General features: G+C 36.4%; 4 protein-coding genes and 1 non-coding gene across 6 annotated transcripts; 4 read left to right on the top strand and 1 right to left on the bottom strand.

Annotated features, from left to right (window-relative positions):
* The first annotated feature begins 875 nt into the window (after nt 1–875).
* LOC103870125 lies at nt 876–3,340 on the top strand. Its single transcript, XM_009148235.3, has 7 exons — nt 876–1,219; nt 1,503–1,589; nt 1,679–1,942; nt 2,022–2,186; nt 2,275–2,328; nt 2,491–2,637; nt 2,705–3,340. Exons 1-7 carry the CDS (start codon nt 1,046–1,048, stop codon nt 3,080–3,082), a joined length of 1,269 nt encoding a protein of 422 aa, XP_009146483.1. The 5' UTR covers nt 876–1,045; the 3' UTR covers nt 3,083–3,340.
* A 6,425-nt stretch (nt 3,341–9,765) lies between these two features.
* Nucleotides 9,766–10,271, top strand: LOC103870124 (arabinogalactan protein 12). The gene has a single exon (XM_009148234.3). It carries the CDS (start codon nt 9,926–9,928, stop codon nt 10,109–10,111), a length of 186 nt encoding a protein of 61 aa, XP_009146482.1. The 5' UTR covers nt 9,766–9,925; the 3' UTR covers nt 10,112–10,271.
* LOC103870121 (MAP3K epsilon protein kinase 1) lies at nt 10,075–16,052 on the bottom strand. 2 transcript variants are annotated; one of them, XM_033291611.1, is made up of 3 exons: nt 15,904–16,052; nt 12,918–13,463; nt 10,075–12,838 (listed from the first exon to the last, which is right to left on the bottom strand). In XM_033291611.1, exons 1-3 carry the CDS (start codon nt 16,035–16,037, stop codon nt 12,772–12,774), a joined length of 747 nt encoding a protein of 248 aa, XP_033147502.1. In that variant the 5' UTR covers nt 16,038–16,052; the 3' UTR covers nt 10,075–12,771. The 2 variants fall into 2 exon arrangements, with proteins under 2 accessions (XP_033147502.1, XP_033147501.1); XM_033291610.1 differs by having other exon boundaries at nt 10,075–13,463.
* On the top strand, nt 11,724–11,811 carry LOC117134518. The gene has a single exon (XR_004458703.1). It is a non-coding gene; the product is annotated as a small nucleolar RNA U30 (small nucleolar RNA).
* Nucleotides 16,053–17,020: 968 nt separating the features above from the next.
* Nucleotides 17,021–24,810, top strand: LOC103870122 (transcription repressor MYB5). Its single transcript, XM_009148232.3, has 2 exons — nt 17,021–17,382; nt 21,689–24,810. The coding sequence occupies exons 1-2, from the start codon at nt 17,066–17,068 to the stop codon at nt 22,137–22,139; spliced, it is 768 nt and encodes a 255-aa protein (XP_009146480.1). The 5' UTR covers nt 17,021–17,065; the 3' UTR covers nt 22,140–24,810.
* Nucleotides 24,811–24,883: the final 73 nt, after the last annotated feature.

The raw sequence follows: 24,883 nt of genomic DNA, 5'->3' as shown, positions 1-24,883 counted from the left end.
CTTTTATGGATTATACATGTTTGGGTAGCCTTTAGCTTTACCGAAAATTCCGGACTATAAATCTTGACCGTATGTAGTCCTCAAATATAAACCTATATGTGAATGAGACATAGAGTTTGATCTAACCAGACTTATCATGGACATTTGTGTTATTATGTATGGTATCACTTTCATGTATGTGGTGATTTATGTACAGTTGTAAAATGGAAAATAGATGTTCTGGGTGGCTTCCTAATGGCGTTTTGTTCAGTTAACGTGATTGCTTAAATTAATTACTTTGCCCACTGTATGTACAGTTTCTTATAGTTTAACTGTATTGATTCGACCAAGAATGTCATTTCGGTTTAGTTAAACCTACCAGCTCTAACAATCTTTCTCCTAAACCATGTACGGTTTACCCTTCAATAGAGAGGATATTTTTGTAGAAAGAGAGCATGGTCTTATGTTCTTCAAGAGGTTTCATTGGTTCTATTCTATTCCATCCCAACTAATCTCATTCCACCCCTCTTCTTCTTCAATGGTGGATAACACGTGTACGGCGGACGATGCAATTTTCGCACGTGGGAACTTGCACGGATACTCATGCGATGCTACTAGGCTTGCTTGCAGACGTGGAGTTCACTAGCTGTGACTCCAAATTAACTATAACTAATAAATCAATATTTCAAAAGAAAAAAGCTTTAATAATACGTCGCTAATCACCGTATAGGGAGGCGGGAAAATAACTACCGATTATATATTTTATTCGTCGCAATTAAAATCTCAAAGAAAGATAATGACAGCTAACGATGACAATTAATTAAAAATATTAGATGGGACCCATGGGAAGAGAAAAAGTGAAGTGGGGAAGAGAGAGAGAGCTTCCACTTTTCACTCTCTCACTCAAAGCGGAGTTTAAGAAAGTTAAGATTTTTGCAACTGTGGTTGGATTTTAGCGACAAGGAGAAAACCAGACACACCTTTCCCACGGACAGAACAATTTATCATTGTCTTGTTTGAACATCTTCTTAGTGTGTGTGTGGAAGTTTCTGGGCTATTTTGCGACATGGCAGCGGTGCATTTTAGCCTTGTGAAGTTGAACAGAAGTTTCTTAGTGTGTTTATGGCTGTTGGGGACGGTCTCGCTATCTTGCGCAGCGAGGTATGGCGCTTCAAATCAGAAGCTTGAAGTGAAGAAGCACTTGAATAGGCTTAACAAACCTGCTGTTAAGACCATTCAGGTTCCAAAAACGACTCTTTTCCTTACTAGTCTGTGTTTGATTGCAAAATGAAAGATTCCTGCTTTCTCTCTTCTGCTGAATGATGATTTGATTAACTCTTTGTATGGTAATAAGTACAATGATTTTCTCATTATGTAGCTAAACCACACTAGTTTAGCTACTACTAATCTCAAGATATTTGTTTCTTGCACAATTTCAAGTGACATAGAGAGTATTAGTGTGAACTTTACTATGTTTGATTTAAGTTTTTTTTCAACTTTTTTTCTTTGTTGTGGTTAAACAGAGTCCAGATGGAGATATAATAGACTGTGTTCCTATCTCAAAGCAGCCAGCTTTCGACCACCCTTTCCTCAAAGACCACAAGATTCAGGTTCAGAGAATAGTGATTTTGTTCTTTCTTTCTTTGTATGTTTTCTTCTAAGGCTGATATTATTATTTTTGGTTACTTGGTGTGATCAGATGAGGCCTAGTTACCACCCTGAAGGACTCTTTGATGACAATAAAGCATCCGCAAAGCCAAAGGAGAAGAAAGAAACTCATAATATCCCTCAGTTATGGCATCGGTACGGTAAATGTTCTGAAGGAACCATTCCGATGAGGAGGACAAAAGAGGATGATGTGCTGAGAGCAAGTTCTGTTAAAAGATACGGCAAGAAGAAACATAGAACCGTTCCTATCCCTAAATCTGCTGAACCTGATCTCATCAACCAAAATGGTCATCAGGTGAGAGTTGTAGTAATCATTTGTTTTGTATAGCTTTGTTTGTTCTCCTGAGGCTAATTTTCTTGTTTCCATGGAATAGCATGCCATAGCTTATGTGGAAGGAGATAAGTACTATGGAGCTAAGGCCACTTTGAATGTGTGGGAGCCAAAGATACAGCACGCAAACGAGTTCAGCTTGTCACAGATATGGCTTTTGGGTGGTTCTTTTGGACAAGATCTTAACAGCATTGAAGCTGGTTGGCAGGTAAGAGACTTTCGTCATAACTTAGATATTCAAAGATGACTTGTGTTCACTTCTTTGCCTGATTATGTGTTTTGGAATTGTAACGCAGGTGAGCCCTGATCTGTATGGAGACAACAATACAAGACTCTTCACTTACTGGACTGTAAGATTTTTTTTTTTTAAACTCCCACTGAATTAAATTATGTATGATCAAAATGTTCAAAAAATCGTTAGACGCTTGATAGGAGATTATTGTTTAGAACCGCATTTTAGAACTCTGTTTACAATAATATACAATGATGTTTGTATCATTTTTATCTTACAGAGTGATGCCTATCAAGCTACTGGATGCTACAATCTTCTTTGCTCAGGCTTCATCCAAATCAATAGTGATATAGCAATGGGAGCAAGCATCTCACCAGTCTCTGGATACCGTAACTCTCAGTATGATATCAGTATCCTAATCTGGAAGGTACTTACATGTCACACCTCAAACCTCTTATGCTCTAAAACAAAAACTGAAACTTAACTTGTCTCAGGATCCAAAGGAGGGCCACTGGTGGATGCAGTTTGGGAACGGGTATGTTTTAGGGTACTGGCCATCGTTTCTCTTCTCTTACCTTACAGAGAGTGCTTCCATGATCGAATGGGGAGGAGAGGTTGTGAACTCGCAGTCGGGTGGACACCACACTTGGACGCAAATGGGAAGTGGGCACTTTCCAGAAGAGGGTTTCAGCAAAGCGAGTTACTTTAGGAATATACAAGTGGTTGATAGTTCTAATAACCTTAAAGCACCGAAGAGGATGGGGACGTTCACGGAGAAATCTAACTGTTATGATGTTCAAACGGGAAGTAATGATGATTGGGGACATTTCTTTTACTATGGTGGTCCCGGTAAGAACAAGAACTGTCCATAACGGCGGCGTGCATAGTGTGTAATCAGCTTTATGTTTCTTTCAGTCTTTGTAATATTTCACCCTCCTTGTGTAGTATTAAGTTGTAGTGAAAAAAAAACTCAGTTAGTGATGTATTGTGTAAGCTATCCTTAGGTGATGGGAAGTTTTTGATGTTTGTCTGATTTTTAACTTTGTATTAAAGTGTTTGTAGAAGCACTCTCCAATGAAAGTGTGGCTTAATGTAATATGACATGGTCTCTCTCACTTGTATTTTCTAAATGGTCCTAATTTGATCACCTCTCCGCCGTCTTTGTCTCTACATATGTATAATTGGAGAATTAGCTTCTGTTTAGTTAAGCAATTGGTAGATTTTCCATTTGCAGAGCTTTGATCTTTCTTCAACTTCACGTTGCAACACGACACACTAGGCGGCCTCTACCTTACACAGCCAACAAAAACGGGTGAGTTCAGTCAGTGGCGCACGTCAAGCTTGATAAGCTCAAAGATCGTTGATTCCAATAGGAATGGCCGTTCGAGGAGGACTCAATGACCGTTGATTCCGAAGAATGGCCGTTCAAAGGGTTCTTGATAATCGTTTATTCCGAAGAATGCCCAAAAGAAGAACTGAAAGTTCTAGGGTTTTTTTCTATATTCAATAATCAATCATTTTACAATTGAGATAGATTACAACTTATATAAAAGATACTAATGAAACCCTAACCTAACGATGCACGTTTTAACAAAGATAATAAAAGCCAAGCCCAACATGTAATATAAGGAAATTGTTGAAAGTAAGCTTGAAGACCACAGGGACAACGGTTATGGCAAACATGTTCGATCTGATGATAGAGTCAAACCCAAACATAAACCCAGCTCTTGCCTCTAGGTGGCAGACTCTACGTCCGACCTTTATCCCCGAACCCACTTCGGAAGAGCAGACGGATTTAGAGTGACGTGCGGATGAGCATAGGTCCGATTTTTTCAATGAAATAAACCTCAATTCTTAGTTTTTTCGGTTTTAATTAATTTGTATTTTGAATGTTTTATATTATTGATATTATTATGTTTACGGATGTTAGATATTTTCTTTTCATTTTATCAAATTTTAGAAAATTAAATCAAACTAAATTTATATATTTGATTTTAATTAATATATAAAATTTGTAAATAAATATAAAATTCAAAAATAAATAAATAAATAAAGTTGGTCGGATTTATGACCAATGAACATCTATTGTCGATGTAAGGTGGTCGTTAGCTTACGACTAATAAACATCGATATTAGAGGTAAATTAATCGTAAGTTTACGACCAGTGTACGACTAATATATGAGACGTAAGTGTACGTCACCTTTACGTCTAATATATTTACGTTTAACTTACGACCAATTTTTTTAGTCGTAAAGTTAGGCTAATTTTTTTAATCGTAATGTTACGACCAATGTGTATCTAATAATTAATTACGACCAGCTTATAACGACCAATCAATTTTCGAAGTTAATTGGACGTAAACCCCATATTACGACCAAATAGCTACTAATATTGTAGTCGTTAAGGCCATGTTCTCTTGTAGTGTTTGGAATGTGAAAGAAATAGGAAATATGATTGTTTAGGAGTTATTTAAATAAGTTAAACTAATGAGATTAGAAAATTGATATTCTTATATAAGGAGATGCCAATGTGTGGCATAACTTATAGTTTAGAGATTGAGCTTGTGAGAACTTAAGTTTTTGAGAGAGTTTTCTTAAGCTAATAAGAGCTGAATTATTCTTAATGATCTTGTGAGTTTATACAAAATATTGAAACTATAGAAATCACGATGAGGATCATCGAGACGAGATCGTTGAAGATGTTCTGCATCAGTCAGACGCATAACATTTCTCTGGAAAACCCAATGCAGAAAGAAATGTCACTGGAATGTTACCTTTTTGCTAATATGGTTGTGGATTTTACCTAGCTAAAGCACTAAGAGTATAAGACGATGGATCTTTTTAGAGGTGGCTCACTACTGTGGATGAGTTAACAATACTTTTCACTTGCGTGCCGATTTTTTATGTGCATGCGTTGACTGATGGATATTTCTAGATCAATGTACCTACATACATCGACCACAACAATTAATCTTATGAGTCAGTGTATCAAAGTGGCGGTTTTGAGTCCACACACGCCATCATGGTAGTAGTTTACAGTTTTCTGTTTTCTTGCAGCAATAAAACTCTGTGTTATTTCAATTTTCAACTACTCTATTGCGACGGTTCAAGTGGCAGACGGTGCTAATTTTTAACGGTTACACCACAAAGAGGAAGCAAACTTACGTACGCAGAGTTCACTTTTGCACATTATGAGCTACGATAGCCACGCTGCGCAAAATCTTTTAGTTTAATCTTCCGTAAAGTTTAAGGTTTGCCGTACGTTAAGTTTATGCTTAGTAGTTTGTGTTTGAAATTACGAGCTAGTTCAGCTAAATATCAAGATTATTTACGAGCTAGTTACTTACTTTAATTACTGTGGGTTCTTATTTCAGCCTTTGTAAAAAAAAACCGTAACGTAAACATGCATGGAAATAGATAGCAAATATGTGAAGATTTCAAACAAGAAACTGTAAATAGGTTGTATAAACACGAGAGCTGAAAAAAGCAATTGAATTCAAACTCCACCAACATAACGTTCCATTTTCACGGTAAAAGTGAACGAAACCATTGTTGTCAATCACTCAATCTAAGCATTGGTCGCTAAAGGTTTACATTTGAAACTTTAACCGAATGAAAAGGATTTCAAAAAAGCCTAATTGTTTGTGGAATTATATATAAAGCATATGTCAACTATGGAGTATTTAATAACTGACTTTTCTAACGATTTATTTTCTATGGTAGTTAATTTTTTATTGATATAGCTTGGATTGTTTGCTTCCCAAAGACTAATCCAAGTATATATATATATATATATATATATATATATATATATATATGTTTATTGACTTTGATTAATATGACGTGTATATATATATATATATATATATAAATATAGAAGATCTTTTTCATTAATGAAAACTAGAAAACCAATATTCATGAAATGTATGAAGTATACATCTATATAGATATGCCCTTTCACAAAAAAAAATAACTACATAGATTTCATGAGTATTATTTGTATAGGTTTGTTATGCAAAATGAAAAAGAACAACTCATATTGTTTGGGAACTGAGGAGAAAACAACAATTAGTTTCATAAGTTGGGGCCACATTGTAGTGAAACCACATGCTTACAATAATGCATGTTCGGTGTTCAAGCCTTCCGGCTATTAGTTGTCCAAAAAAAAAAGCTTTCCGGCTAGTTTTATTCCTTTATTGTATAGTGAAAACAAATAGTATAAAACTGTACATTAAGTATGATTTAAAAAAATTAATGGCCGACATTAGAAGAAATTAAACTGGTGTCCTTGGGAAAGAGGGTGGTTGGTCATTTTCATAGTTTGGTATGATATGAAAATGTGAACGTTGGGAAAAGCATTATCATTAGTTTAAGTTATTTAGTTACGCAATCACCTTAAGAGTTAAGTTCTGTCAGAAATTACAAAATTCACAAAAAATGTTATAACTAATTAAGTTAAGTCCCAATTTTTTAAGATCTTGAATTTCATCTTAATCTAGATACCCACTTCACACGCTATCTTCAGATTCACGAATAATGAGTCAAAATAAGGATACACAGTCTTAATTAAACTTCTCTTTTTATTAGAACAAGCCAATTGTTAAACGTGGAGACCATACATATATTATAACCTGAAGCTCGATACAATGAATATGAAATGTCATAGACTGATTAAAGTAATGACTAAAAATGGAAAATGCAGTAGATATTTTTCGAACGTTTGTAGAGTTTACCATCTGTAATCTGTATATTATGAAAAATCGAATTTCAATCAAGATGAATGTCAAAGACATCTTCTAGAATCTAAAACCTCTAGATAAATCATCCATCCACACGAAGGTATCTAAAGAAAGAACAGAATATGAAACTTTAATAATGAATGAGTGGTGAGGTTGTAAAGAAAGAATAGAGTGGTTGAGAAAGACAACAACATAGTTTGGGCCAAGCGACAGCCAATCTCTGCCAGCTGTTCAAAATCTTTGGACAACCTGTTTTTGTTTCTTTCTTATTTAGGAATAGTATAATTTACATTCACATTAATTTACATATCAAAAATATTATTTTCAAAATATTTATATGCTAAGTGCTTATTGAGATGTATATTTAATTCACTGGGAGCTACAATTCAAAGAGCTATCAACAATCTTTATGAAAACTAGTTAGGATTATTTACAGAAACTAATGTAAATATAATTGAAATATTTCTTTCATACATCGATTGTAGACGAGTACGTATTGTTTTTTCCTCTATAGAGCTGATATACCTGGGCAACAGATAAACCTTGCAAAGTCCTCAATAATCTTTGGTGATAAGGTTGAAGAAGGAATGAAAGCTGATATCAAACAGGTTCTTAAGATTGAAAAAGAAGGAGGAGAAGGAACTTATCTTGGCCTTCCTGAAGTCTTTAAGGGTTCAAAGAAGCTCATCCTGAACTACATCCGCGAGAAACTCCAGCATAGATTGCACGGATGGTTTGCTAAAACGCTCTCTCACGGTGGTAAAGAGATCCTTTTAAAGTCCATTGGATTGGCGCTACCGATATATGCAATGTCTGTCTACAAACTGCCTAAAGATCTCTGTGCAAAACTCACCTCAGCAATGAGAGAATTCTGGTGGAGCAGTGGAGGTTCTAGGAAGAAAATGCCATGGGTTGCTTGGGACACACTCTGTAAGAACAAAGAAGACGGGGGCCTTGGGTTTCATGACATTGGTCGTTTCAACCAAGCACTCCTTGGTAAACAAGCTTGGAGAGTATTAACGCAGCCTAACTCGTTAATGGCAAGGGTCTTGAAAAGTCGGTATTTCAAGAATTCCTCCTTCTTGGAAGCGAGTATTGGCACACGTCCCTCATTCATATGGCGTAGTATATTACACGGCAGGGAGGCTTTGAAGTCAGGTCTACTCCGTGTTATCGGTGATGGTGATCAAACCAATGTCTGGACGTCTAATTGGTTACTTGAGAAAGAAGCTCGTCCTCCTATGTATAAACAGGACAGTATTGTTGACCTTACACTCAAGGTCAGAGACCTCTGGTTTCCAAATACCCAAGTGTGGAATGCACAAAAGGTTTTTGACACTTTCACTGAGGAAGACGCTTTGAAAATACTGACGATCAAGCCAGCTCCAAACAGGCAAGACTCAGATGTGTGGGGTTTCACGAAACATGGAACCTACACTACGCAGAGTGCGTATAAAATGATATCTGTTCTCCATGAAACAAACTCTCCAGGCCACCGGCCCTTGCCACCAGTGGAAAAACAATTATGGAAGAGCATCTGGAAACTCAAAACTTCTCCTAAAATTCGGCATTTCCTGTGGAGAGCACTGTCAGGAGCTTTAGCGGTAGCTGAGAGACTTCAGTCAAGAGGCCTATACGGTGATACAACTTGTCAGGCGTGTGGTCAAGCACCGGAATCGATATGCCATGTGCTCTTCACCTGTCCTACGGCAGTTGAAGCTTGGAGACTAGCAGGCATTCAACCTCCCCCAGCTGGTTTCTCTCAAACCTCTGTTTTTCTTAACCTCCATTTTTTGGTGGCAGCATCTAAAAAGCAACAGAGTGACCATAGCAACGTAAAAGCTTTTCCTTGGATTCTTTGGAGTCTTTGGAAAGGGAGGAACGCGCTCATCTTTGAGAGAACCCGCATCACTCCTCAGTCAACGATTGCTAAAGCTCTGGAGGAAACTGAGATTTGGTACCAGCTTCTATGCAACGACCATCCTCCACACTCAACAACGGCCTCTATCGGCGCTTCTCTTGGTGCATGGGAAAAACCTCCGGCTGATGTTGTCAAGTGCAATATAGGTATGGCTTGGGAGGCACCTGATCATATAAGCGGTTCTAGCTGGATAGTAAGAGATTGCCAAGGACAAGCCTTACACCACAGTCGCCAGGCTCTACGTCGTTCTTCTTCTAAAACTGAATCCGACCTCAGATCCCTACTGTGGGCAGTTCAAGCAATGGGTGACTTGTGTCACAAGAAGGTTTATTTTGAAGCTTCCTCGGTAGAAGTTCGTGAATCCTTACTAAACCCTTACAGATGTCTTTCTCTCTCATCTTTGATCTTGAGAATTCTGGAGCTCCTTTATTGTTTTGAGAAGTGGACGATATGTCATGTGTCGGACAAAAAGAATAAGGTGGCCAAGACGATCGCAGAAAGTGTTATATCTGGCTCCCGTGTTCAGTCTTATGTCGCTTGTGGAAGTCCGCGTTGGCTCCATCAAATGATTCTAGAAGACGCAAGATGTGTTTGACCCCCTTCTATTTTAAAGGTTATTGCCTCAGGCCACTCATAACCTAGTTCCTGATCTCTCTGATCCTTACTTCAAAGTGCCTACTGGTACGGTTTAGTTTATGTGTTTTTTTATGTTCCTCTGTTTTTTCTCTATGTCGTTTGTATAACTTCAGGGGTTCTCCCTAACTCTTGATCCCTTTGTGGATTCTCTTATATTGAAGTATTCAGTGTTAAAAAAAAAAGAGCTGATATATTTATTGCTGTAATTCAGATACCTTTTCCTTTACTAAAAAGTTACGTAAAATATATGTAATAAACTATTTCATAGAGCCGTCTCTAAAAATCAACATACCCACATTTGGCTTATAAATACTCTTTCAAAACCACAAGGCCACCCACCACAACTTCATCCACGTACCAAAAACAAAACCTCAGAAACAATCTATTGACTAAGTTTCTTCAAAGTACAAAAAGGAGAGATGGAGTCAATGAAGATGAAGCTTATGGTGGTGTTGATGGTGGCTATTGTGGCTTTCTCAGCCGTAGGAAAGGCGGCGGCTCAGACGACAGAGTCTCCAGCTCCAAGTCCTACTTCTGATGCCACTATGTTCGTCCCGGCATTGTTTGCATCTGTTGTTGCTTTGGCATCTGGGTTTCTCTTCTAAACCGATCTCTACATACGATATAGAGTTAGGTTTGATACTTTGTTTTACCTTTACTTCTGTTTATTTTTATCGTATGAGTTCTTTTGTTATTGCTTCTAATATCTGGACTGCTATACATTATGGGTTTTGATGTAATTGCATGAGATTGTTTGTGTTTATACATGTTTCGTAATTATTGCTACCATATAAGCTTATGGGATTCACAAAGTCCGCACAAATGATAATACCTCACATCTTCGAGTGGTACCGTTGTAATGTGTGGTTACTATCATCGTTGTTATCATCAACATATCATGTTATGGCCTCGGAGATTACCCAATAATATTCTAGTGGAATAACTTTTCAAAACAGAATATAACAAAAAAAAAGTAAACTCCAAACGGTGGCAACAACAATGAGAGGAATCTCCTTGCAACCTTAAATATATCAACCTTTGAAATTAAACTCAAAAGTGGGAGTAAATGTAAATCGTACAAAAATAAACTAGTCAATACTGATTTTCATATAACTAGCTAAAAGTTGAAACGTAACCTAATTTGTGTCAAAGACCTATCCGATTAATTTTACACTAGCTAAGTTTCAGACCAACCTAACAGTAACACAAACTACCAACTAAGTGTATAGAATAAACAAGAGGTTTATATTCGGAGTATGGGAAGGTATCAGACACTAGCATGTTAAGCCATGTGAGATGCACAGAAGCAATGGGACCATATATACTTTTAGTTTTTTTTTTTCTAAGTTCATGCTTGTGGCTTCGAGGAATGCCCTGTAAAGCTTTTGGAAGTGGACGCCACTATTTTTGGTTTGATTAATAATATTTTGCTTTTGTTAATTGCCCCTTCTTTCCAGAATGTTCTCTATATTCATAAGTTTATTTTATCCGTATTCATCTTTACGGCCTGCTAGTGAAAGGAAGAGTGGATGATGACACACTAGAATGTTGATGGAAGGAAACCAATCCTATTAAGCAAAAGCTAAATATGAATACAACTTTTGTTATGATTGGCTGAATATAACTTACTACATAAGAAATTCGGAGCAGCTATAGCTATCTAGGTCTCAATTATTTGCTCACTTTTTGTTTTTTTTTTCTTTCTTACAATTTGTATAACAGATATCTTTTCTCTAGATAAAAACAAAAATTATAATCCTCAATTGTTTCAGTGCATTTGCAAACGCAAATGAACTTTGATTTGAGTAATCATCTAAAGGTACAGTTCTGCTTTTCTTAGTTTAATTGTGCGTTTGCCGAGTTTCAGTCCCACGTTAACATGGATACAAACGTAATCTACAAATTACAACGTATGTTTGATGTCCCAATCGTACATGTATTCATCCCAAGATTGTTAGTTATGTGATGTCTTAAAGAAAATCTTGTCTAGTTATTTTTTTTGGAGCAGCGATAGACTCTAGGCCTCACGCTCACTAACACAGAATATTGGGCCCAAACGAAGGCAAAAGGCCCATTACATCGAGTAAACGCGTGGAAACCTAACGCGACACCTATAAATAAGGTTAACATCTACAAACCCTACATAAGAGCTGCGTTTTCATCTTCCTTAGATTCAGTATGTTTTCTTGAATGTTTTGTTTTAACTAGCAAAGATGGTGCAGTGATGATGGGTTTATGTAATCTCGTTAATCTGAAATTTTTCTTGAGGAGAAATACTTCCCAACCATTCATTCAAATCCTGAGCACCTTTTGTTTTTAAAGTTTTTTCATTGTTCTTGATTTTGCACATTCCACAGTTTTTCTTTTCTTTGTTTTCCAGAAATTTAGATTAAATCTTGAATCGGGGATCGCACATAGTTCTTCTTCAAAGCTTTTTTAGATTCATTCTAAAAGTGTGGTTTTGAGGATTTTATTTGTGCGTATAATAAAGATCCTATCTGCTTGAGTAATCTCTGTTATTTGTTGACTATAGAGATACGCTCCAATGTTATAGGTTCACATTTATTCTTGCTGTATTTTTAGCTGATATCTCCATAGTGAACTTGTCAAATAAAAGCATTTGAGCCTGCGAGTTCTTGAACCAAAACCGAACAGCAAGCATGACTATATAACCAAAGATAGTGTATGATTTTCAACGGGACTTGTAACTCTAAAAACAAAAATCGACATTATCTTCTTAGGAAATATTAATGAAAGTGCCAATAGCACGGTCTGGAATCTATATCAAGCAATTAACTTAATGAAAGTGCTTACAATTACTAAAGTAGAAGTGCCATTGATGATGGGCCAGTTAGTGATTTCGGTTGGTTCTTGAATGACTCTGTATCAGTGGAGCTTGTAGATGGAGACTCTTGACACAAAGTGGATACGGATGGCCTACTTTTGTGTTTCATAGTAGTTCTCTAAGCGCATACCTAGAAGAATATGTAACCAACATCCATATCACCGAAAAAATCTTACAAGAAAGTACTAAGTTGAATGAATATATTACAAGCTAACAATTACGAATTGTCTTTTTTTCAATCATAATCAGAACCATCATCAGTGAAAGCATTTAATAAATTTAAAATACGAAGTGGTTAAGTTACACAAAAAGAAAGATACACTTTTGGTGAATTCTACTATTAAAATTGGGAGTAAAGGTACAGTCCCCAGGGTAGCAAGAACTTGGATAATATATGACTTATAAAAACCTTGATTAGCTTCAGAAGATTGAGTCTAAGCAATAGCATCTTGGTGGTCTCAATACATTGATAGCTAGTGATGATTTCCTGCATTTAAGAACTTGACTTGTAAAAGATCATTTTGGAATGGTAGATAATCTTTATTATAAAGAGGAGAGTTACATACATAATGATCTTCAAGAACGGCTCGAGTATGTGCACAAAGTGTCTCTCCGGACAGTTCTGGAAGAAGTTAACTAATTTCTGAATTGCATCGTTCTCAAGCAACGCATGCTCCACCTTATGGCTGTTGTCATTGTCGTTCGCCAAGCAAACAAAAATCGAATCCAAGGCTATCACTAACCAATACTCATCATCTAGAAAACTCAGGTACATGTCTAGACCGCCGTGGGCTTTTAACTGCTCTCCTGAGTTCCGAGACGTATGAGCCATATCGCATAGGAGTGGCAATGCATATTTTTTTAGAGGAAAGTCCGACATGATGAAAATCATCAGGTGTGGTATGATTCCGTTCTCAGCCGCTTGTTCTTGCCTCCTCTTGTTTATCTTGCAAAGATTGAATAGTGCACTAAGCACCTCGTGATGGATCTGATAAACAAGATTCCCATCCTTAAGCACCAGGTTAGGGATCAAAATATTTGATTGCATCTGCACGCTGAAGATTCTCCAAACAATTTGGATCAGTGGATAAATGATTGGTGCACTCCAGTATCTAGAAAAAAAGGAATGGAAGTGTAAGTATCCTGAACAAAATGAAGCTTAACAATGTTTTCAAGTTACTTTTAAGTTTTAACACGGATGAACCTCTGGAAAAGACGACTAAGCTTTGACTGCACATGACTCAAGTAGGTTCTTTTAGTTGGATATTGACTACTGTTGTTTTCTTATAGGACCTTTTTCTTTTCTTTCTTGACGAATTCATCCCACTGTTTATTTCCTTATATCTGTTAAGACATTTTGCCTTTTTGTTCGAACTAATTTTGCTTGGCTGATGGAAGGATCTTAGCAACCTCATTTCTAGAACATGTATAAAGTATATATTAACTATACTAAGTAGATTAAAAAATGTCAAACCTAAAACCAATATATATATAACTAAAAACATCAAACTTCAAACTAATTGGTGATAAGTTGATTAAAAAATCTCTTTTATATATTTTAAGAATACTATGCAAACTTCTTCCGCTTGATTGACACAAAATTCTATTCTTCTGCTTTCGGTTATCTAATAAATCATTTAATGAAAGTAGATTATTCAGTAAAAAAAAGTTCTATGATCCCTTCCCGAACCAAACATGAATCTTTCGATTCATTTTGCTCTCATACTCACGTATTCCAATCATTTATCAATTATGTATGAGACTTTCATTCCCATATTTTTCATGTAATGAGCATATCCTCTCCCAATTTTGTTGTATTCAATTCATATTCTAATTGGTCAATATAGATATATTGAAATGCTAGTTCTTTTTTTTTCTTAAGTTGATTGTCTTAGTTAAGAGGCTTCAAACCCCGGAAATTGAATTACAAAAATTAAACTTTTGTTTTGTTTTGTGTTACTAAAAATCTTAATCAAATAAATAAGAGATTCTTTGGTAGATTATTTACCACTAATAATGTTTTTAAATTATGTGAAAGTTTTTAAATTTTTATTTATTAATTATTGAAATATTCACTAGGAGATGAATAACTAATATAAAGGGCACACGTTCAACATATAGAAAAGCCAACGTTGAAGAAAGCTGGAGAAAGTTGATAGTTTTAGTGATAATATGTGTAGATATATAAATAGCTTGGCAAAAAAAAAAATATAAATAGCTTTGATATTCTTAAGATAACTTTCTGCATTTTTATTATATATTAATCAGTATATGTCAGAACTTTAACAAATATTAGTTTAAAAATAGTAAAAAATTCCAAATTTTATAATATCATGAAATATCCAACAATTAATTAATTTTATCATGCCTAAAATATAACACATCCACTTACTAGTGCAAGAATCTGAGGATATCAATGGAAACAAAAATCATATCTTTCTAATAAATACAATGTCTTCATTACAATCAACAATGCAATACAACTTGTTGTTATTATATATATCCTTAATAACACACTATGATTTACAACACAAATATTGTATATCATTTAGTCCAATAGTCATATATCTTTGTGTGCTAACTCATGGCAGGTACTGATCTATATCCAGATGCACCGTTCGACCCAAAAAGCGAAAGGAACATCTTCATAACGTTGACAGAATCAGAGATAGGTTTAAGTAATACGATAACGATGTCGAAAGAGTTACTTGAAGCAAACGTATTTATATATCTTCCTAGAAAGGATGTCACAGGATTGATACAAAAGAACGAGCCAATTCTTCTGGATGTTTTTGATTATGATACTAAGATTACAACTACTCATATCATAAGAAAAGATGGAGATAATGATTTCAAATTTCATGGATGGAATATGGTACTCCAAGGAAAACATTTCAGGACAGGCGATACTATTGTGTTTTGGTGGGATATCTTTCACATAAGACTTAATTTCAAGCAATTCATGTTTTCTTTTGTATAAATACATTCCTATTCGCTGCTTCATTTGATGATGTTGTTTTCTATTTAAATTATTTTTCTAAAGCAAATGTTGTGCTTTAAAGTTATAAATAAAGCCATTTAGCCTTAAGATGATATATTTTAAGGTAGAGAGTGGAGAGAAATATTTTTGGTTTTTTCATTCATATTTTATAAAATAAGATAAAATTGAACCAACAATATTAAAAGAAAAATTCCCTAAGATAATCTTTTTTTAAGTTTTTGTCCCAAAAATAGCCTTTAACGAAGAAAATAACCAAAATAAGTTTTATTAAATGGTAAAAATATATTTTTAAGAGGGGAGTTTTGGGGATATAGTTTTAAATTTTAAAAAATAAAAAATTAAAATTAAAATTTTCAAAATAAAAAAGGCTATTTTGGTTTTTTACTTTCTTAAGTGCTATTTTTGTGACAAAAACTTAAAAATGTATATTTGTGAGAACTGCCCATATTAAAAATGTATAAAACTTTTAGTAATATGTAATTTATGTTAAATAATTTTAATATAATTTTTTTTTTGAAAATGCTGGTATAAGTTGGTTTTTAGAGAATCACCTTGCTGCCACCGAGATTAAAGGTTCTGCGGCTCGTCCGGTTGTTGAATCTGCACTTACAGCAGAAGCGCTAGCCATCAGTGAAGCTCTCCAGCCGGTTTTCATGGAAAAGGCGACTAAGCTTTGACTACACATGACTCAAGTTTTTAGTTGGATATTGACTACAGTTGTTTTCTTATAGGACCCCTTTATCTTTTCTTTCTAATTGACGAATTCACCCCACTATTTATTTTCTTATCTGTTAAGACATTTGGTCTTTTTGTCCAAGTTAATGAAATTTTCATCGTTTTAAAAAAAGTCGGTTCAAATATTAAATGAAAATTGTTTTTTTTTTCTGTCATTGTTAATTAATTGCTTTAAAATTATTAATTAAGGTGGTTAGTATTCATTAATGAACGTATTATCAACACGTTTTAACACTTTTCAGCATAGTTTTTGATTTCCATGTAGTTAAGGAGGATATGCGGATGTTATAGCCCACTCAAATTATGTTCTTATAATAATGTGATCTTCAATTTGACAAAAAGGTAATGTGATCTTTAATACTACAAAAGTAAGAGTAATTAAGAAAGATCTAACCCGCCTCTGTCTCACGGTGGTCGGAAACGTAAATTCGTTTGTATTTCCAGTTTTCTTGGAAATGTATAAGGACCAAAACGTGTTCAACCATCAACCATGAGTCATGGTCCATGACGTATGAACTATTTGGTAACTTGAACTTCGATTTGGATGTTTGTGGATTTACAGACTATCAAAACTGATATAAATTCTGTTTCTCATTAACTTGAATGTGAAGGCTTACATATATACTGTCAATAATAGTGAGTGACATATATGTCTTCACCTCTATACATGTGACATGTTGTTACTAGATTACTCATTTTGCTAAGGGTTATTATATGCTTTGGCGAAACCATTATGCATACTTGCGTAGTAGTACTAACTCTAAAAGATGAAAGAAAAGAAAAGTATACAAAAGAAAATTGAGTCTACAAACGCGTAATCACCAAACACCAAGACTAGAGAGTGACCCAAAAAAATAGGTAGGTTCATTGGCAATATCGTAAGACTTGTAAGGAAGAGAGAGAGAGTATATATTGAGAAAACGCTAACAAATTGAGGAACTCAGAGAGATCACCAAACCCTAGCTAAAAAAGAGAACTATGTTGAAGACGGTGGACATGACGTCATCTAACGGGAAGAGATCGGTAGCTAAGAAAATGACGACCCCGTGTTGCACGAAGATGGGGATGAAGAGAGGACCATGGACGGTGGAAGAGGACAAGATTCTTGTGAGCTTCATCAAGAAAGAAGGTGAAGGAAGGTGGAGATCGCTTCCTAAAAGAGCTGGCTTACTCCGATGTGGAAAAAGCTGCCGTCTACGGTGGATGAATTATCTCCGGCCGTCTGTAAAACGCGGTGGTATCGCTCCCGACGAGGAAGATCTCATCCTCCGCCTTCATCGCCTCATTGGTAACAAGTGCGAACATATATATGTTTTCTACTATAATTATTCAGATTAACTACAAAAGTTAATTAAGTTATTCGTGTTTTAATTACATGACATAAACGATCATAGTTTCTATGTATATGTACGTAATTGTGTACGCATAAACTTAGTGGTGCTTTTTTTTGTTAATTAGGGTTTGATTCTTCTACATTAAGTTAGACTGACCAACAAGAGGTTTAGAGAGAGGTTTCTCCCAGGCACCTATTACGATGGAGTTCGTGATCCCGCGGTCCTAAGGCCTCACCACCTTTCCGGTGTCAGCTTTTAGCACGTTTCAGTGGAAATCCTCTGAAAACTTCTGGAAAACTTTCAAATTCCTTCCTGTTTTAGCAGTAACCAGAGGATAATACAGAGCCTTGTCCTTTATCCCCCGGGTTCATGCCCCCGACTCGGGTCGGAGGGTCCGCCGTCAACTCCTGAACCCCGCGTTTCACATCCTCCGGAAGACCTGCAACAATGGAAGATCAAGGTTTCAACCGGTTCGATAGACAGACGAGCTCTAGGTGATTCTTCTCTTTCTACAAAACAAAAGAAGAAAGTCCAAACCTAAAATCAACGTGGAAATTTCAGAAAGTATTTGAACGGGATTCCGTTAGTAATTACTACACCGATTGGCTCCCATCTGAGATCTACCAAAGTGGAAGAAGGCAAGTAATAAGAGAAGTCAATGACAGAATAACCCTAATCCGAGCAGCCTTAACAGAGTGGAGTAAGAGAAGATATCACAACAGTAGACTTCTCATTGAGAAAAAGAAGATGGAACTAGAGGAGGCCATGACGGACCCTGTAAATGATACTGAGCTGATCAGCATGATATCAAACGATCTTAATACAGCTTATTTGGCTGAAGAAGAACACTGGAGACAACGGAGCCGGCTGCTATGGCTCAGTCTTGGGGACCGAAACACGGGATTCTTTCATGCCACTGCAAAAAATAGGAGGAGAGCGAACTCTTTTTCAGTTATTGAAGACGAAGATGGAGCGGCAGTGTATGAGGAAGACCAGATCGCTAAAGTCATTGTCCACTATTTCCAGAAACTATTCTCCTCTGTGGAGGGACAAAGAGAAGACACGGTGAACTATGCTCTATCACCTATGGTGACTCCAGATCAAAATGAGGTCCTGATCAAAGCTCCATCAGCTGCGGAAGTCAAGGAGGCAGCCTTCTCAATACACGCTGATAAGGCTCCCGGACCAGACGGGTTCTCAGCTGGATTCTTTCACTCAAACTGGGACAGTATAGGTGAGGAGATAGTAAAGGAGATTCAGGAGTTCTTTGTTTCCGACAGGCTGCCGGCAAGGATTAACGAGACGCATATCCGCTTAATACCAAAAGTACAAAGCCCTCAGAGAGTTGCTGAATACAGGCCCATCGCACTCTGTAACGTCTATTACAAAATCATCTCGAAGATCATGACGAAGAGACTCCAGCCACTGCTAGCGGGGATAATATCCGAGAATCAATCGGCTTTTGTACCGGGAAGGGCCATCTCAGACAACGTCCTAATCACCCATGAGGTTCTCCATTACCTCAAAACGTCGGATGCGGAGAAGCGCTGCGCTATGGCGGTAAAGACGGACATGAGCAAAGCATACGATAGATTGGAATGGGACTTCATCAAATGTGTGCTGCTAAGATTAGGCTTTCACCCGAAATGGGTGGCCTTAGTGATGCAATGTGTATCCACTGTTACGTACTCATTCCTCATCAACGGTTCGCCTAGAGGAAAAGTCACACCGAGTAGGGGAATCCGACAAGGAGATCCACTCTCACCATACATTTTCATAATGTGTAGTGAGGTTCTCTCGGGTCTATGTAACAAGGCACAAGCGGAGGGTTCCCTAAAAGGAATTAGTATAGCTCGAGGGAGTCCTCGACTAAACCACCTCCTCTTTGCCGATGATACAATGTTCTTTGTAAGAGCAAACAAGGAAAGCAGCGAAGCACTCGTGAGAGTCCTTAAATTATACGAAGAAGCATCTGGTCAATCAATAAATACCGAGAAGTCTGCAGTTACTTTTTCGCACCTGACCCCTTTGACGCTGCGTGCCACGGTCAAAGAGACCCTCTCGATTCAGAAGGAAGGCGGCACTGGCAAGTACCTCGGCCTACCTGAGCTCTTTGGAAGGAAAAAACGCGATCTGTTCTCATCTATTATTGACAGAATCCAACAAAAGGCAGCAGGATGGTCCAATAGATTCCTATCTACAGCTGGTAAGATGACGATGCTTAAAAGTGTACTCACTCCAATCCCGTCATTTGCAATGACGTGCTTTCAGCTCCCGGTCTCGCTGTGCATGAGAATTCAAGCAGCCTTGACCAGATTCTGGTGGGACAACATCGATGGCACCAACAAGATGGCATGGATAGCATGGTCAAAGATGATCCTCCCGAAAGATCAAGGAGGGCTAGACTTTCGTGATATTCAAAGCATCAATGATGCGTTCCTAACGAAACTCAGCTGGAGACTGATTCGTAACCCGACGAACCTGCTTGGGAGAACTTTACTTGGAAAATATTGCCCCTCGGGTGATTTCCTTACCTGTCCGGTAAGCAGTGCATGCTCTCACGGCTGGAGAGGCATTATGGTAGGCCGCGACTTAATAGTTGAAAACTCCGGTTGGGCTGTGGGAAATGGAGAATGCTTAAATGTATGGGAGTCTCCATGGCTTAGTCTCACAGCACAAGAGAGACCTATGGGCCCTGCCCCTGAAGCTCTTGTCAATCTCTCAGTTGCAGACTTGTTCTTACCGGAGAAAAGGGAATGGAACCTGGACCTGATACAACAAGTGCTCCCTTTTGAGGAACATAAGATTAGAATGTTGAAACCAAGTCTGATGGGTGCTCCGGACAAGCTTATGTGGCTTCTCTCTGAGTCTGGAGAATACACCACCAAAACTGGATACGCTGCTACAATCCCAAAGCACACTGATATCACTCTCATCCCGCAAGAAATCCTGGATTTCAACTGGAGAAAGAGTGTCTGGAACCTTCACACTGCCCCAAAAATCAAACTCTTCATTTGGAAACTGTTTCACAGAGCCTTGCCGGTTGGCGAGCAACTAAGAGCGCGACAGATTAAGGTAGATGGGAAGTGTAAACTATGTGGATTACCTGAGACGATTGACCATCTGTTCTTGCATTGTTCTTTTGCCAAACGTGTCTGGGCGTTGGTACCGGTTTGGCCAAGTATTGAATATGCTGGAACCGCAGAGTTAAGGAGCGAATGGATTTGCATGTTGACTCGTCAGGCGCTCCCGCCGACGGGTATCGCAACAGGATCTCTAGCTCCATGGATCTTATGGCAGCTCTGGAAGGCAAGGAATAGCCTAGTGTTTAATGATAAAGGGTTCAATGCCACGGAAGTAATCACGCTGGCTTCAGCGGCTGCTAGAGAATGGAACCAAAGTCAAGCTCAAACCCTGACGAAGCAGAAGCACCCTCCAGTACGAGCATCTCTTCCGGAAGACTGTGTGGTTGTGAGGTCGGACGCAGCTTGGAACGAAGCTAAGAAAGTTGCAGGCCTCGGGTGGATCATTAAGTCGCAAAACAGAGCCTCTGTTTTCTCTGAGCCAGCTAGGTTCGTTGGATCTCCGCTGGTTGCGGAAGGTATGGCGTTAAGAGAAGCAGTTTTAAAATGTCGAGATCTTGGACTCCCAAGGCTCCGCTGTGAATCTGACTGTGCTCAACTTATCAAGGCTTTGACCTCGGATCAATCTTTCTCGGAACTCTACGGCATTGTGGAGGATATCAAGTCTGTTAGTTTTTCTTTTGATTTCATCTCTTTTGCTTGGATCTCGCGTGAGTTTAATAGGGAAGCAGATGAATTGGCAAAGAAGAAGCTGTCTTCTGAACTTGTATTAATGGCCACAACAAACTTTGGCTAACTTTTTAAATGCAATGAATGTGTTTCAAAAAAAAAAAAAAAAAAAAAAAAAACATCGATATATTTCATTCGTCTATCACATTTTACTTGGGTCATTTTATCACTATAGACATGTAGTCTTATGATTGTTGATTGAGTTTTTAACAAAATAATTAAATCTATTTGTCAGATTCTTGTTATTGTATTTATGGAAGGATAATTCTACTTTTTCTGGTTCTAGAGGGCTAATAGTTCTAGTGATTGAGTTGTTTTTCATATTGTTTGTATGAAAAAAAATGTAACAAAAAGGAGCTATATATACGCTTGTTATATGGGATTAGCTAGTAAGCAATCATATCGTTGTGAGTTTATAGTCATGCTTATAACTTTTATATACTGTGTGTTATAAGGTGGTCCCTGATCGCCGGGAGGATACCGGGAAGGACTGATAATGAGATCAAGAACTACTGGAACACTCATCTTCGTAAGAAACTCTTAAGCCAGGGCATTGATCCTCAAACCCACAAGCCTCTTGATGCAAACAACACCCATAAACCTAGAGAAGAAGTTTCAGGTGGACAAAATCTTCTAGAGCCTAATTCTAGTTCTCACACTGATGATACCACCGTTAGCAGGGGAAGTGGAGCTGGCAAGATCAGTGTCAGCGTCTTTGGTGATGAGGACTTTGGTTTCTGTTACGATGACAAGTTCTCTTCGTTTCTGAACTCGGTTATAAATGATGATCCTTTTGATAGCAATATTCCAATAATATCCCATCCGTTGCAGACACATGATTTTATCGATGAGATTGTTGGAACCTCGTCGAGCTTAGGACATGACCAGAGACCAGAAGATCTATAGTTTGATGAATCGTGATGTCGTTTATAAATACTATCATGGTTCCATGAGAAGTGTGCTCATGTTATTTAAGAGGTTGGTAATGTGTGCTAAGTTGGTTTGTGGTTATCTGTGTGATTACAAAATACCTCATGTGTGTAATTGATAACATAATCCATTGCGTTTATATATATATGTGTATATTTCTCTCTTGTTTAGTGATAAAGCTTCTTTAAGGTTCTTACAGACAGTCTTATTAATTAGTCTACATATATATTACATCATCATCTTAGTGAGTATAATTTTGTAGTGGAAGTGAAATGAGATCCGTGTTTAATTCTTAACTAAGTACAAATTACAAAATGTCTTACACTATAGTACGAGATATTTATTTGTTTAATTTCCATCAAAAAATTGCAGTCCATCTGTAATGTGTATATAAAAAGCTACTAGCCCTACTATTCGGGAAATGTTTACATACTAAAGGCAAAACTCCATTTCCGTGTAATGCTAAATTATAATCAAAACTCAAACCTTCCCAATAGTATTTTTTCTTCATCCTGTTTTTCAAGCATTATCACAAGTATGTAGAAGCATGTAATCAGTGTATATATATGGGTTGTATAATAAGTTGAATACTCAAAGTTTCTGAAGTACTTTAAGCTTCACATATATATTTTCCATAATGTTTCTAGAACAGTGTCGATTAATGTATTAACTTACTATAAGTCTATAATGTATAATCGTCTCGGCAAAATATCTGGAGCCGAAGAACAAACCCGAAATCAGAGTCTAGAACCCAATTGGACCTAGGGTATATAACCAAATGGGTCTTAAATTACTATATGAAGAACCAGTATATATAGCTAAAAAATATTAGTTATAACTATACTTGTAATTATTTTAATAATTTAAATGATAAATTAAATATATTAGCTATTCTAATACTTTTGAATATTTTCAGATAAATAAGATAGTTTGGATAAAAAAATACCTAAACAAAACCATGTTTAATGAGTATTTTTAGTTAGTTTTAGATACATTTGGATAGTTTGAATACAAACTACCCGAATTGTATCAGTAATATGGTTAGTTTGGGTTTAGATACATTGGCTATTCAATTATTTTGAATTTTTATACATCAGAATCAAACTTATCCAGATCCAGGAGAATTATATACTACCCAAAATTTTGTAATACCCAGATGGACATAATTTCAAGATCTGGAAAATTCGATACTCAAAAGAACCGACTGGACCTGACTACCCATGCCTAATGTATATGCATGCGTACAGATCCACCGTTTGACACAGTATTGTGTTTACTTACTTCATCATAATCGCTAGTGATTACTGATTGGCATGTGCGTTCTCCCGTTAAACGAAAATAACACCATGGGTGTTTCACATTAAGCTCCACATTTATGCTACACAAAAACTCCAAGAAACTAACGTTGTTAATTACAGCAATGATGGGGCCAAACAATCAGTGTGCTTAATTAAAAACCTATATTAAAAGTCTTAAGACTATAATATAGGTTTAATAATGCCGAGAATTAATCGTTTCAAATAAGAGCCGTTAGATTGAAAGACGTTTACATTCGTTGACTTTAAACGAACTTCTTTGCATGCGCGTATTCTGCTCGGACCGAACAGTCTCTTTGACCCTTCGGTTCACATCACAGCAGCAAAATTTTAAACAAAAGATATACTCGTCATTTGAAAGGACGGATCATAATCTAGTTAGATGATAAATAACAATATGGTTACTATTAATATAGGAGTTACAATGATATAAATACATGCAAAAATCAAATAAACCTCATAACAACTTCTATTTTAATAGTATAGATATGTATATTAATTTCGACCCATGATAATTTTAAAAATCTATTTAGACCCATTAAAACCTATTAATTTTTTTTTAAAAAAATAATTAATTTTTAAAAGATATACGAAGAAAATTTTTCTAACGATTCCAGCAATAGCAAATAAAGCTTTAGTTTATTGTAATTTTGAGATTTATTCGTTAATTTTGTAATTTCTTTGGTTCATTTTTTTTGTGCTTACTCCAAGTGAATAATTGGAAGATAATATTCCTTTCTTGATATAGTATAAAACATATACGTTACCTATGAAACTTATAATATAAAAGGATTGCTAAAAGAAACAGTAAAAGGAAGTAAGTGAGAGAACATGGGTCCCACCCATATCATATGTTTCCTATGAAAATAAAGGAAGTTACGAAGTTACACGGTTAAACAATATTCGTCGTTAAAAAAAAAACGGCTAAACAATATTCCAGATATAATTATATTATAGATACAGTTATATTTTTAGTTGGACATAACTTTTATCAATGGGTCACACTGCTGTTTTAATAGAATAGATAACTGAAATTTTTTGGCACAACCATATATAGACAAATAAAATATACAATGATCATCTTATGGAATATAACTCAGAAGATGTCTCTTAAGAAATTTTAATTTATAGTTGGATATCTCATTAATAATCTGGATGGTGGATACTTGATAAGATCTATCGTTGTACTAAGTTTAAAAGAAAAATCGTCAAGAAAGTGTGTAACTTGTGACTAAAACAATCAAAAGAAACAATATTCCAACGAATTAGGAGAACACTGTAACTGATAACTAAAGACATAGAATACATACATAGCGATGCATATACACATCTAACACACGCAATTATATATGTCAATAACCAAAATAATGAACAAAATGGCCGAAGAATGAAGCTTACCGATAT

This window comes from Brassica rapa, chromosome A05, assembly GCF_000309985.2.
Source record: "Brassica rapa cultivar Chiifu-401-42 chromosome A05, CAAS_Brap_v3.01, whole genome shotgun sequence".
Taxonomy (NCBI): domain Eukaryota; kingdom Viridiplantae; phylum Streptophyta; class Magnoliopsida; order Brassicales; family Brassicaceae; genus Brassica; species Brassica rapa.
This window is presented reverse-complemented; position numbering and strand designations above follow the sequence as displayed.

Coding starts and splice junctions, on each gene's coding strand:
- LOC103870121 (XM_033291610.1), bottom strand. CDS start 16,037: ATGTGTAGTCAAAGCTTAGTCGCCTTTTCCATGAAAACCGGCTGGAGA. Junction 13,464..15,903: donor TTAATCTCGGTGGCAGCAAG/GTGATTCTCTAA, acceptor CTTTTTTTCTAG/ATACTGGAGTGCACCAATCA.
- LOC103870124 (XM_009148234.3), top strand. CDS start 9,926: ATGGAGTCAATGAAGATGAAGCTTATGGTGGTGTTGATGGTGGCTATT.
- LOC103870122 (XM_009148232.3), top strand. CDS start 17,066: ATGTTGAAGACGGTGGACATGACGTCATCTAACGGGAAGAGATCGGTA. Junction 17,383..21,688: donor CATCGCCTCATTGGTAACAA/GTGCGAACATAT, acceptor GTGTGTTATAAG/GTGGTCCCTGATCGCCGGGA.
- LOC103870125 (XM_009148235.3), top strand. CDS start 1,046: ATGGCAGCGGTGCATTTTAGCCTTGTGAAGTTGAACAGAAGTTTCTTA. Junction 1,590..1,678: donor TCAAAGACCACAAGATTCAG/GTTCAGAGAATA, acceptor TGGTGTGATCAG/ATGAGGCCTAGTTACCACCC. Junction 2,329..2,490: donor GACTCTTCACTTACTGGACT/GTAAGATTTTTT, acceptor TTTATCTTACAG/AGTGATGCCTATCAAGCTAC.